The sequence below is a fragment of the Nicotiana tomentosiformis genome, chromosome 3 (genome assembly GCF_000390325.3).
Source record: "Nicotiana tomentosiformis chromosome 3, ASM39032v3, whole genome shotgun sequence".
NCBI lineage: Eukaryota > Viridiplantae > Streptophyta > Magnoliopsida > Solanales > Solanaceae > Nicotiana > Nicotiana tomentosiformis.
In genome coordinates this window covers 129,218,781-129,233,296 of record NC_090814.1, presented here as the reverse complement: position 1 = coordinate 129,233,296, position 14,516 = coordinate 129,218,781, and the positions used below count along the sequence as shown (strand labels likewise).

The 14,516-nt window shown below is 34.9% G+C and overlaps 1 protein-coding gene across 1 annotated transcript; it reads right to left on the bottom strand.

Moving 5' to 3' along the window:
- Positions 1 to 2,984: 2,984 nt before the first annotated feature.
- On the bottom strand, positions 2,985 to 3,854 carry LOC138908486 (uncharacterized). The gene has a single exon (XM_070199158.1). It carries the CDS (start codon positions 3,852 to 3,854, stop codon positions 2,985 to 2,987), a length of 870 nt encoding a protein of 289 aa, XP_070055259.1.
- Positions 3,855 to 14,516: the final 10,662 nt, after the last annotated feature.

Sequence of the window (14,516 nt, the reverse complement as noted above, 5' to 3'; positions counted from 1 at the left end):
TGACCCCCACCCCGAGCTGGCTGGGCAGGTGATGTAACTACTGGAGCTGGTGTCGTTGGTCGAGAACTCTACTGTGGAGCCCCACTCAACATCCTAGGACAATCTCTCTTGAAATGACCCAATTCTCCGCACTCGAAACAACCCCTCCTCTGATGGAACTGTTGCTCCTGAGTAGACGAGGCATGATGAGAACTCTGCGCTGGTAGTGCAGTGAATGAAGACTGGCCTGAGTGATCACTGTAAGAACCGTGGCTAGATGATGCATCACGATGAGCTGGACAACCCGCCTGAGCGTGTCTGTAAGAACGGCCCCGACCACGGTAAAACAGACCCCCTGAAAGAACACCGCTGAAATCACCGGAACAACGAGGACTCTTAGCCTCCCTCTCAACCCGCTCCTGGCTACGAACCATCTCAATATGACGAGCAATGTCGACCACCTCATCGAAAGTAGCACCAGACACACTCTCTCTAGTCATGAGTAATCACAGCTGAAAAGTGAGGCCATCTATGAATCTCCTGATCCTTTCCCTGTCTGTGGGAATCAACCAGATAGCATGATGGGCCAATTCTGAAAATCTCATCTCATATTGTGTCACGGACATATCACCCTGACGAAGCTGCTCAAACTGCCTGCGCAGCTCCTCTCTGCGGGACTGAGGCACGAACTTCTCCAGGAATAGACCGGAGAACTGCTGCTAGGTAAGGGGTGCTGCATCGACCAACCTACACCTCTCGTAAGACTCCCACCATCTGAAGGCAGCCCCAGAAAACTGAAAAGTAGTGAATGAGACCACACTGGTCTCTAAAATACCCGCTGTCTGAAGTATCCACTGGCACTTATCCAGAAAACCTGGGCATCCTCTAACTCAGTACCGCTAAATGGTGGAGGTCGAAGCCTCTCAAATCTCTCAAGTCTACTCTACTTATCATATGCCATAAAAGGAACTACCGGGGCCTGAGCAGCTATAACCGGCTGGGCTAGTAGTGCCCCCGGTATTTGAAGTCCCTGTACTACCTGGTCTGGAGTACGAGCAACGGGGGTACGAGTACCTCCCCCGGCCTGAGAAGCGGCAGGTGCTGCCTGAGCCGAAACCACCTGAACAAGACCAGTGCAACCGGCCAATATCTGGGCCAAAGTCTCCTGAAGGCATGGAATCTCAATGGGCACAACTGGTGCCTGAGCTGATCCTGTCGGCTCAGCTATATCCGGAATCTGCTCCTGAGCTGGAGCAACTGGTGGTACTACAGGTGCTGGTCCAACTGTGGTACGAGCACTACAGGTGCTGGTCCAACTGTGGTACGAGCTACACCTCGACCTCTACCTCGGCCCCGGCCTCTCGCGGCCCTAACTGGTGGCACTGGTAGCTGACCGTCTGATCCGGTAGTATGTGTTCTCACCATCTGTGAGAGAATAGAATAGCAAAAATTTAGTTTCCAGAATCAACAAATTCGCACGACAGAATACAAGAAAGTGAAATTTTCCTAAGGTTTCTGCAGCCTCTCGAAGATAAGTACAGACGTCTCCGTACCGATCCGCAAGACTCTACTAAACCTGCTCATGACTCGTGAGACCTATGTAACCTAGGCTCTGATACCAATTTATCACGACCCAAAATCCCAACCTGTCATGATGGCGCCTATCTCGATACTAGACAAGACAAAAATCTCGATAAACCACAATTTCTCTTAAGTTTGAAAATACAATAATTTAATACAATACAAAATCCCATAAATACTGACACGAACACTCCCCAAAATCTGGTGTCACTGAGTACATGAGCTTCTAATATGGATACAAATCTGGAACATAAGGTCTATAATAGTCTAAGACCAAAATACAGTAAACAAGGAGATAGGGAAAGAAAGACAAGGTCTGCGAAACACGACAACTACCTCTGAATCTCCTAAAAATTAACTGCGCGAAATGATTAACACCTGCTATATCCGGGAACACCTGGATCTGCACACGAAGTGCAGGATGTAGTATGAGTACAACCAACTCAGCAAGTAACAATAATAACTAAGGAACTGAAGATAATGACGAGCTACATAGTTATAGTTCACTTTCAGTAATTCTGGCAAAGAATAGACATGTTTTCAAATCCGGCAGTTTAAGTCAAATCAATTTTATACCGTTCGATTTCATGTAATTCAGATATAAAATCTTTCAGAGATTTTACAACAATGACATGATTCAATAAGTACATGCCCTCTGTGGGTCCCAACAATAATATCACATAGCCTAAGCATGATTTCTAACATGATTTATAGTCAAATTTCTTCAACACATAGAGTGCATATAACTTAACAACAAATTATTCAACTTTACAGTTTCACGGGATGGACCAAGTCACAATCTCCTCGGTGCACGCCCACACGCCCGTCAACTATCATGTGCGTCACCTCCAAAATAATCAAATGACACAACATTCCGGGGCTTCATACCCTCATAACCAGATTTAAAACTGTTACTTACCTTAGAGCGTGAAATTCTTTACTCTACTATGCCTTTGCCTCGCAAATCGGCCTCTGAATATCTCGAATCTAATCACAAATAATTTGTTTCAGTCAATAAAATTTATTGAAATTAATTCCATAAGAAAATGCTAATTTTCTTTAAAAATCTGAATTTTAGCTCAAAAATCGCTTATGGGGCCCACGTCTCGGAACTCGACAAAAGTTACAAAATCCGAAAGACCATTAAACCATGAGTCTAACCATACCAATTTTATCAAAATCCGACCCTGATATCAAAAAGTCACCCCCCCTGTCAAACTTCCCAAAAATTCAACTTTCGGCATTTCAAGCCTAATTTCACTACGGACCTCCAAATAATATTACGGACACGCTCCTAAGCCCAAAATTACTATACGGAGCTATTGGAATCATCAAAATTCAAATCCGAGGTCGTTTACATATAGGTCCATATCCGATCCACTTTTCTAACTTAAATTTTTAATTATGAGACTAAGTGTCTCATTTCACTCCGAATTTCTTCCAGACCCGAACCCACTAATCCGGTAAGTTATAAAATAACTATAAAGCATAAATTGAGCAGTAAATGGGGAAACCGGGTTATAATTCTCAAAACGACCGGCCAGGTCGTTACATTCAGCATCCTCACTACTTGAGTCATTGTTGTCTGCCTTGAGGACGAGGTTCTTCTCCTTTTTGGGCTCTCTTCTTTCATGGTCCTTCTTCTTCTTAATTTTATATGTCTTCAGATTACCAATGAGTTCATCAATGGTCAACGTTTGAAGATCTTTTGCCTTTGTGATGGCATTAACTTTGCTTTCCCAAGAGCCAGGTAATACGCTAAGTATCTTCCTGACAAGTTTGTTTCTTGGAATGATTTCTCCTAGAGAATGGAACTCATTGATGATGGAGGTAAATCGAGTATGCATGTCCTGAATAGACTCATCATCCTTCATCCGGAATAGTTCATACTCAGTAGTGAGCATGTTGATCTTTGACTGCTTAACTTGAGTTGTCCCTTCTTGTGCTGTTTGGATAGCCTCCCATATCTCCTTGGCAAATTGACATGCAAAGATTCTGTTATACTCGTCTGGACCAATACCACAGACGAGGATCTTTTTTGCTCGAAAATTTTTCTCTATAGCTTCGCGGTCAACATCGTTGTACTCCTTCCTTATTTTTGGAACTATCGCTGCTGGCTCCCCAATGGTCTTCATGGGAACGAAGGGGCTATCGCAGATGACATCCCAGAGCTCAGAATCCTCAGCCATGATAAAATCATGCATCCTTGTCTTCCACCATCCGTAATACTGTCCATTGAATCTTGGTGGTCTGTAGGTTGATTGACCTTCTTGAAAGTTTGGTGGAGCAGCCATGTGGATCCTTCTAGGTGTTAGCCTTATAGAAAGAACCTGCTCTGATACCAATTGATATAAACTTAGGGTCCACCAAACTGTATAGAGAACCTGATTCTCTATCAGTTTCCACAAAACACACACACACACACACATCAGTAAGTAAGTAAAAGACACAACAAAGTTTTACATGAAAAACTCCCAACTCACGGGATTAAACACCACGACCTACCCTCGTAGGATTTCAACTTCACTAACCGAGCAACTTTCAGATTACAATCTATTGTAATCTAGGAATTAACCTCTTAATCCCTCACCTACTTATAACAACTCTATTACAAGCCTCTTTGTAATAACTCTATTACAAAGCACACACTTTGACTAACTCTAGCCAAAACACAAACACTGAGTTTATGATTTTACAAATGATCTCCTACAGAAATGCTTCTAAATAAGCTGAGTAGGAGTTACAAATAAATGACACTAACAAAGACACAACAATACTAAGGACGTATGATAGACTTGGTACTGGGATCTGGTCCTGTGTTCTTCAATAACTTGAAGTTGGTAGCACACTTTGAGAGAGAATTGATGATTTAGAGTTGTGCAAGTGCATTGATTTTCCTTGCCTCATGTTAGTAATATACAAGTGAGGTTATTTGGATGATGTATGCAATTATCCGGTACAAGGCATGCTCAAAAAAGTGACTGCTGCATTGTTGCGTGTGCAGAAAACAGTGCATCGACTTTACAGCTGTAGAGAGTTGACTTGTACTTCATCAGAGGAACTGATGGACATCTGTTCTCTCTCTCATTTCTTTGACTCAAGTTGTTGGGACTTGTGCCAGACTTGAGACTTGTTGTTCTTAAGCACTTTGAGGATGTGTAACAGGTTCCCAATCTGATTCTTATTAAGAAGTTTGTTAGATCATCAAAATACACAAAGGCATGTAACTTAACATATTGGTATTGAAAACTAATTTAAATCAAATATTATCTGCCTATCACAACTTCAAATCAGTATATACCATAATGCAACACACGTCAATACAGTCGGTTTAAATTGATTTTTTTTTTCTTGGTATAAATTTTGTCTGCTTTTGATACTCCTGTCAACAGAGTTTGCAACAGTGGGCCTATTGGGCTATGTGGGTTCCGTTATAGTTGACATTTGGGTAAATGTTCTTAATTGCAAACTCAAGGGTCCGTGAGACATCCCTTTCCGACTCAATAACCATAGTGCAATTACAAGGTATTCTTAAATCAATCAATCCACGTATTGTGTAGGGAAAATCTGATGGCAACAGTGATAATTGAATTTATACTTTATATTGACTTGAACAACGAGTGGCTAAGGCAATGATTTGAAACTTAGGCACAAATATATGAAGAAACTGAACCAAAATTATATTGCTAAGTTTCTATATGCATGCCTTTATTGGAAACCAAACTTTCTTGAAAAATTGCTTAGTGATAAAAATTGGTACAAGAAGATATAGGAAAAAGTGGATTCATGTCTCACTCACAATTACATCAAAAAGCAATGATGTGAAAGATGACTTTAGGAAATTAATACTGGGCGCATTATTTGACAATTTAGTCGAGCTTCAAATACATTCTCCGTTTCAATTTATGTGAATCTATTTCCTTTTTAGTTTGTGTCAAAAATAATGACTTCTTTCCTTATTTGAAAATAATTTACCTTTATGCAATGATTTATAGCCACACAAAATATATGTGCCTCATTTTATACTACAAATTCAAAAGTCTTCTCTCTTTTCTTAAACTCCGTACCCAGTCAAATAGGTTCACGTAAATTGAAACGGAGGGAGTAATAATTAAAGCAAATCTCAGGCAAGACAAACTTTTGGATCTTATTTGGTGTGTCTTCCTATGTAGTAAGTAGCTAACTAGCTATTAGCTAATGACGAGGCCAATGTGTATTGGAATTTTCTGCTTGTACTATGTCAAATTCTAGTATAGTTTAACGTATCGTTCCGCAGAGATTGGATAATCTATGCTACAGACTTGTAATGTTTTAACTACTATTTGAGAGAATCAAATTGATGAAAAGTGAGTGAGGTTTAAAATTTGTTAATTACTTAAGCAAAACAAATAACTTTTGAAAGATTTATAATTTTAAAAAAGAGTTGGGAATCATTGAATTCAGTTGACAATATTACTATAATAAAATCTCAATTTCTGCATTTATTTCTTTAAAGAATACTTGCTTATTTCTAATACAATTATATTTTGCTCACTAAGAAATAACCAATTAATAATACTCCGTGAGAATTATATTAATTAATCAACTTAAGACTAGTGACGTTTAAACCGAAATATTTTTCTTGCTTGAATTGTGCTAAAAGAAAGTAAAAATTTTGTGAGAATATTTTTACTAAGGATCAATAATCTTGCCTACAATAATTTATCTGTGAGAATTAAAACTGAGGCAAGCAAGATTACTGACTTGAATTAAAACTGAGGCAAGCAAGATTGCTTCTCGAGAATTACAAAGTTAATATATGAATAACTTAGAGATAAATATATAGACGTGATAATAGAGTAATTAAAAACCATCATTTCAGCACAATCTGAAATGTAAATAAAAAGTTTCAAGCCAAGAATATAAAAAAACTTACATAGTATTATAAAATATATCAAGTTTCATCAACTATCCCAACAAAAAGAGATTGTTCCATTATGGAGTAAGAAAAACTAAAAAAAGATATTTAGAAGACTAAAAATATTTAAAAGACTAAGGAAATATTTTTACTACAAAGAAACAAGACCAAAACTAGTTCTTGTCTTACAAAAGATTGGATCCTTATACAAAGAGAGCTTGCTATTTATAGGAAAAGATGAGTAGCTTTTGTCATGTTCCACTTTTGTGAATGTGAAATCCATGTATGCGAAGTGACCTTTGTCACACCTCCTTTTTTCCGAGGAGGTAGAGGTAGGGGAGTTTTTCTAATTAAAGTGACATTATTCGAAATGAGATTATTTGTTTCAGTCAGAGTCGCCACTTGGAATAATTTATGGTGTCCCAAGTCACCGGTTTATTTTAAATCCCAAATCGAAAAAAATTGACTCTATTTTTGTGGTCTGCGAACACACAAGACCGGGTAAGGAATTCTGTTAACCTAGGAGAAGGTGTGAGGCACTCCCGAGTTCCGTGATTTTAGCACGGCCGCTCAACTATTAATGATTGGCCTAATTATCTTATTTAATACATGCTTAAAACCTATTGTGTATTTTTAACTTTTAACCGCTTTTAATTATTTATGAAACTTATTTGAACAAGTCGCAATGTCGCACACTCATTTATTTTTGTAGATATTGCGAATCGCGTCACGTGAAACGCACCCGCGATTTACAACATGCTTATTTTTATTATTATTCGAAGTTGAAGTCAAGTCACGTGAAACGCGCACTTGAGTTGGGTTTTACATATTGCGACTATGCCACGGGAACCGTACCCATAGTCACGATGATTTTTTAGTCGCGTCTAAAGCAAGCTACGAATGTTTATGAGTCTATCTTCCTAAATTAATTTGAGATTATTGTGAAGGCCATATATTATGAAATTTATTTGTGGATGACATGTCTCAATTGCTAATGGATCATTTAGTACTTGATGACCAAAAGACTCTTTCAATTCATCTTATAATCTATAGAATATGCCCCAAGTGATAGTAATATATTAATTAATTCAATCGTTCTTATCATTAAAAAGTAATTCCTAAAGCCCAATTATTTCATGTGAATGTCCAACTCATCTTTCAAGATATTAGTGTATGGCCCAATTAGGAAATAATTTATTTACCAATTAAGTTTTGAGCCCATATTCTTAGCACTAACAATCATTCCAAAATAACCACATCGATGAAGCAAAACTCACGTCTTAACACCAAAAGAATTAACCAAGGACTTCAAGGCATGCTAATTAACTAAAAACAGTAAGCAATTAGACTAAAATATCCTTAAAAAATAACAAGTGAAACAGTAAACCAATCGTAAATCAATCTTTAAGCAAAACAGAAAAAAAATATTTAAACTTATAGCAAACATAATATGAATTAGAATCCAAAAACTGGAGAGCAAGAAATGGACCTTTCAATAGCTAAATATTCTTCGGTGCAATATGAACAAAGCTCTGATGGACTTTTGTACGAACTAACCACAACCGAAAACGGTATCGAGAACCTCGACGGAGCTTCTAACCTCGACTGAAACTCTTTTGTTTTAGTGTTTGGGTAAGTTTCAGCTGGTGGTTCATGGAGGAAGATGAGGTGTTAGGTGTTGGTTTTTTGCTGGAATTTTAGGCTGGATTTTCTAAAGAAAGACGAAGAAAGAATGATACAAGTAGAAATTCCCTTATCCTACAAGAAGAAAATAAATTTCTCTCAATTTTCTCCTCCCTCTTTTTGTTTTTTCTCCTTCTCTCCCCCTTTTTTCACTCACATTTCTCTTCTATTTATAGAAAAAATTTCGGAATTTTCAGATTTTGTTTTTAATTTTTTTAAATTTTATTTTTTAATTAAAAAACTTTTCACTTCCCATTTTTCTTATTCTTTTTAAAAAATAATTCACCACTTTCCTTTACTTTTATTTTTTAATTTCTCACTTTTTTTTTACTTTTAATATGTTTAAAATCCCACTTTTTTACTTTTTTTTTTATTTCCCACTTATTTTATTTTATTTTTTTAATTTTCACTTACTTTTATTTTTATTTAAAAAAATCAGATACCCTTACTTTTATTTTTTAATTCCAACTTTATTTTAATTTTAATTTTTTAAATTTTCACATTCTTTTACTTTTATTTTTTTAATTTTCCACTTTCTTTTACTTTTTTTATTAAACAATTTCTACCTATTTTTACTTTTTCTTTTTAATTTTATATTTCTACTTTTACTATTTTTTTAATTCCCATCCGAATTTTGTTTTTTTATAAAAAAATAATTAATTAATTTTTATTTTTTTCGGTTTTTTAATTCATTTTATTTAAAATAAAGATAAAAATAAAAATAATACTAATAGTAATAATTGACTTTTTAAATTATTATTAATCTTTACCCTAAAAAAATGTAACAAAGCTAAAAAATATATATATTAAATTTCTGAAAAATATTTACATATTGAAGGTGATAAAAATTCAAATATAGTCAAAAATTAGGTGCTCACAACCTTTGGGTACGTAGATTCCATATATGCAACTATGACACTTGTGCTTCACTCTTGACTTCATGAGTTAGTCTTGCAAATGTAGGTTCCATGTATGCGAATGTGACCTTTGCAAATATAGATTCCACACATGCATCTATGACTATTTTGCTTCCATTCTTGACTTCATGAGTTAGACTTGCAAATGTAGGTTCCATGTATGCAGATATGACCTTTGCGTATATAGATTCCACGTATGCATCTATAGCTCTTTTACTTCCATTCTTGACTTCATGGGTTAGACTTGCAAATGTAGGTTGCATGTATGCGAATGTGACGTTGCGTATATAGATTCCACATATGCAATTATGCTCCTTTTCATCTCTAATTATCTCTTTTCATAATTAAGCCCATATGTATATTCCACATTTGCGAATACGAAGATGATATGTGCAACTGTGACTTTGCTTCATTCTCTTGTCTTTTAGCCTCTTTCCTTCTTTTTCATAATTTCTTCTTCCTACAAGATTTGTTAGAAAATATGCGAGGATAAGATATCATTATTCATATTTTATTTTAAAAATTTATTTTTTACGTATAAAATTACATGAATAATTTATATCCATCAGCTAAGCAATAGAGATGAGTGGTGTGAACATTTGCAGAGCTGTGAGGAGGTGGAGAATTGCTTGGACAAGTGATTAAGCTTGCAACATTACGCTGGCCGCACCTTTTAATTTCCACATTCATTGCGACAATGACACTACTGTGGCTAACTCATAGCTAAGTTTTAGAGTTTCTAAAATTACGCTCGAAAAAGAGCTAGTACTATGGTTTATTCCAAAGTAGATTACATGTCCCATTTTTGATTAATAGAGAATTCATGCTAATTGTGTGTAAAATTGACGGTGTTAGGGAAAACCTTCTCTATTATTTCTACTTTTTGAGCTAAAGATTACGGAACAAGGTCTATCTATATAATTCAAATCAATCATTTTCTTTTCTTTCTAAAAGGATTTCAACTCAAATGAAATCAAACTCCACCTTTGCATTACTAACAATTTGTTGTGTTTTCTTTAGAATTTTGTGATGTAGTTCTTAAGTACTAGTCAACAAGGGTCCTTTGTTTGTTAGGCGTAAAATAAGAAGCTGCCAAAATGTTTTCCGCATAAAAACGAACTACAAATTGTTTCTATCTGTACGTTCACACCTTCTGTTATAATCCAAACTAACAATTCACACTTTAGAAAAATACTGTGCAAGTGCTTCATCATTTTTTCATTGCTCTCTTTCGTCTATATGAAAAGTTGCTATTTATGTATTTTATTTACTTCAATCTCCACATGAGTGCCACGTCAAAACTTTCTCGATATTTCATATTTAGAAAAGAAAAGAAGTCTTTGGATAGTATAAAGAGAATAATTGACATCTATGGACAAAAGATTTTAAGTTAGTTTATATCCCCAGTCTCAATCAATGATCCACTAAAATTAATAATCACATAGGCTATAACAAAACTTGGTAAAATGGAACCAGTACACCCAAAACAGCGGCTTCTTAAATCAGTTATTACACAGATAATCACTTAATTATCTAAAATTATGGACTAACGTTATTTTTCTTTCATTTTTAACAAGAAAATCACTCAACTATTCCTATTGAACATAAATAGTTAGTCATTCGGATTTATCAAGCTTTTCGCTGAAAAAATGTGGTGTGGTATTCCATATGGATTTTTTAAAATATTTTTGGACCAAATAAATTTATTAACACCCAATCAAAACATAAAAAATCCACCCATACACCCAACCTAACTCGCTAAAAATAAAAATTCACCCGTTAAATAAAATCAAACACAAAACACATCCCTACTGCAAATGCATTTCTCTTTTTCTTCTTCTTCTTCTTCTTCTTCTTATAAACAACAACTTTTTTTTCATGGTTTCACTCTAATTCCTAATCCCGTACCCACTATTGTTTTGTAAAAAGTAAAAGAAAAATCGTAAAAAGAAGAATACATGTCACTGATAAAAGAAGAACACAGGTCACTCTAGTCCTTAGTCCTAAACCTCGTACCCATTATTATTTTATAAAACTAGAGTAAAATCATGAAAAAGAAGAAATCTGGTTTTAATAATAATAAGAGAGATGCATTTACAACAAGGATGCGTTTTAGTATTTGATTTTACTTAGTGGTAGATTTTTATGTTTAGTGGATTGGGTTGGGTGTATGGGTGAATTTTCTATGTTTTGTTTGGGTGTTACTTATTTTATTTGATCCAAAAATATAAAAAGTGTATGTGGACTACCACGTCACACCATGTCACATTTTTCCACCGAAAACTTTGTAACTTTTCTGGTACAAACGAAATAGAAGTGACTTCAATTCATAATTTTGGATAATTGGATGATCACTTGATCGAGTAATGGAATCTTTAAATTAGTGAAAGTTAGATTGTTATTTCAATCACAATCCCTTTTCTGCAAAGGCGAGATAGCAAATTCGTGACAAGCATTAATTTTTTGTTTTTCCTATTCTATATACCTCAATCCTCATACATATTCTGGAACTCTTATTGATCAGCTCCTTACTAGGACCACTTGAGAACATGTGAAGACCATAAACAATCTTCCATTAAGCTGCATATATGCAGAAGAAAACATATTACACATTACTATCCGTCTTGATACGTGTATCATGTATATTGTCATATATACGCATAAAAACTATTCATACATTTATGAATATTTATGAGAAGAGCAAAATTTCATTGCAATTTCTCTTCTTTAATTCTTATTTCTTTTTTTTTTAGGGGCACAAGTGGATCCAAAATTTATATTTTATGAGTTCAACCTTTACAATTTTTCACTACAGAACCTATTATACTTTTGAAATTATGAATTCAAAATCTTATAATTGTTCAAATTTCTGTAAATGTTCACATACATTCTATATATATTTTTCATGCAAAAAATGGTGTGGGTTTAGCTAAGCCCATAAAACCCGGACAAAAGAGGCCAAAATTGATTGAGCAATGTCAGCTGGGTTGTACGTGGAGGCTGACTTGTTGACGCAAGGGTATACGTTAGTCGCACTAACCACATCCATTGCCTGGCCAATTAATCACATATAAATATAATAATAACAATAATCAAATAAATAGTCAAACGTAGTTATTAGTGCAGTCCAAAAAACCAAAAGTGGCTAAGCTTCATTCTTCGGTTCTGCTTAGCTTAGCTAGATGGCACTTACTAGTGAACAAGTACTCTATTGTTGATAAACAATGATCAACACGTATAGAGATAAATACAGTACAAATCAGGCAGCACCATTGTAGAGAATTAGTGTTTAAAATTGTTAATTAATATGACTTACAATACTTTAATATAGTTTTTAAATATATAATTTTTTTTAAAAAAACTTAAAGAACTCTATGACCGAATTCACGGTCAGAATTTAAAATTTTAACTTTCGAAATTTGACCACTGACACACAAATTTGGATGTAGAGAACACTAAATTACCTCATGTAATGGATGAGTTCAACTTCTTTCACAATCTTATCATTGCAGTGTTCAACTTTCACTCACGGCATGCTAGCTTATTTATGGATAACAAGCCAATAATTGTTTTTGGACATTTTTTTGATATTCTTCAAGAACATCAATATTTTATGCTTTTATTATAGAATTTCTTCAATTTCCTAAAAAGGGTGACGCAATTTCTTAAATTATGGGAGAATTGTTTTATAAAGAAATGAACTCATCAGTATGAATGTGTTGACTTCTGTTTTCGGAAGGATCAAGATCTGAAGAGGAACACTGAGAAGATGACAATTTTTATGTTTCCACTATAAGCTCCAAAATTTTCATGAGAAGAAGACAATTTTTATGTTTCCACTATAAGCTCCAAAATTTTCATGTCCGATACTAGTAAGTCAAAACTTAAAAAAGGGAAGAAAAAGAAAGCTAACCTTGACTTGTTTTACTTATAAAATGTAACTTGTTCGGCAGCAACTGCCACGTACTGCAATAGTTTCTTGCTCTCAAGTTACTTGTCACATGATTGGTTAAGTATTTTGGCGTCACCTTAATGCATGTTAAAGTACTTTCTTGCTCTTAGCTATTTACATGTGTTTTTAGATGCCAGATTTTGTCAGCAAACCCAGTTTACTCGTCACTACTCTTTGTGAAGATATTTAGGATATTCAGGCTTACTTTATATGATGTTACCTTTTGACTGGAGAATAAGTTACTAAGTACATTCAGACTTACTTTTGATTATGCCATCTTTTCTTTATTAGTAGAAGATTATGGAATTTTTTTAGTTATAGATCGTCCGTAGGGCGGGCAAGGATGAGGTGGGGCTGGTTCTGGAAAAGAAAAATAGAAAATCTGCCCAACTCAGCATGGAATGTGCCGCATCCGGCCTGGCCTGGCCCGTCATTACCCCACCACCACCAGAAGTCCAAAATCCTTCACTTCACACAATGAACTAACTCAGATAGGACAAAAAGGGTTTTCTCGTCTTTTCATCACTTCCAATTTGACCTTTTTTTAGTTTTTTTTTTATATACTGAATTGCACTTCCTCTTTTTCTTCTTCTTTTTATATATATATATATATATATATATATTTGGGCCTAGGTTTGGGTTGTGGGGGTTGGGGAATGGGGTGGGGGAGAGGTTGCTTGCACCGATTCACCAACAGTAGAAGTCATGCGTAAATAGCAAGAACCATGTGAAAGTTTTGCATAGACGTAGAAACATATTCCTAAGATTTAGGATTAAGCAAAACAAAATGTCAATCTAATGTCGACAAGCGAATCTTTTCAAACCTGACCGAATATATAGTTCAAGAAAAAATTATACAGTTGTGCAGAGTAAGACTGATGCTTTCTTGCTCCCCTCTTAGGATTAAGCCAAATTCCCTATCTTTTTCATGGAAAGTACGTTAAGCAAGACAACTATTATTCCATTCAATAAAAATGAACAAATAAATTAAGGTTAATTAAAATGTTGTCTATAAAATTACTATAACGTGTTATGGTTGAAAAAATAGCTCTCACTGACCTGTTAGGAGATCTTTTTACTAATCGTGCCCCTAATAAATTTATCTAATTTAGTATACCAACTTTGTTGCTCTGTTTTTCTCCTTTTCTTTTCCTTGATGGGCTTCCACTTAAAAAAATATGACGAATTCTTTTGTTGAGCAAGATCTGAAGAAGTAGAAAATAGTGAACCGTATTTTTCCAGCGTGTGTGATCAGTTCATGGAATCTACCATACATAACAGAATTACTAAATGTCATTTATATGAAACTATTGGAACTTGAGATTTATTAAATTAACTCAATGGTTATCCTGTCAAATAAAAGAAAATCTTATCATATATGCCTGTCAATAAAATAAAATTTCTCTCCCTCATTAACAATATATATCTTCTCTCTCGAATTAAATGAGAGGTGCAAGTGGTATTCAGACAAATTACTTGATTAAAAAACATACAAATGGAGAATGTT

Coding starts and splice junctions, on each gene's coding strand:
- LOC138908486 (XM_070199158.1), bottom strand. CDS start 3,854: ATGGCTGCTCCACCAAACTTTCAAGAAGGTCAATCAACCTACAGACCA.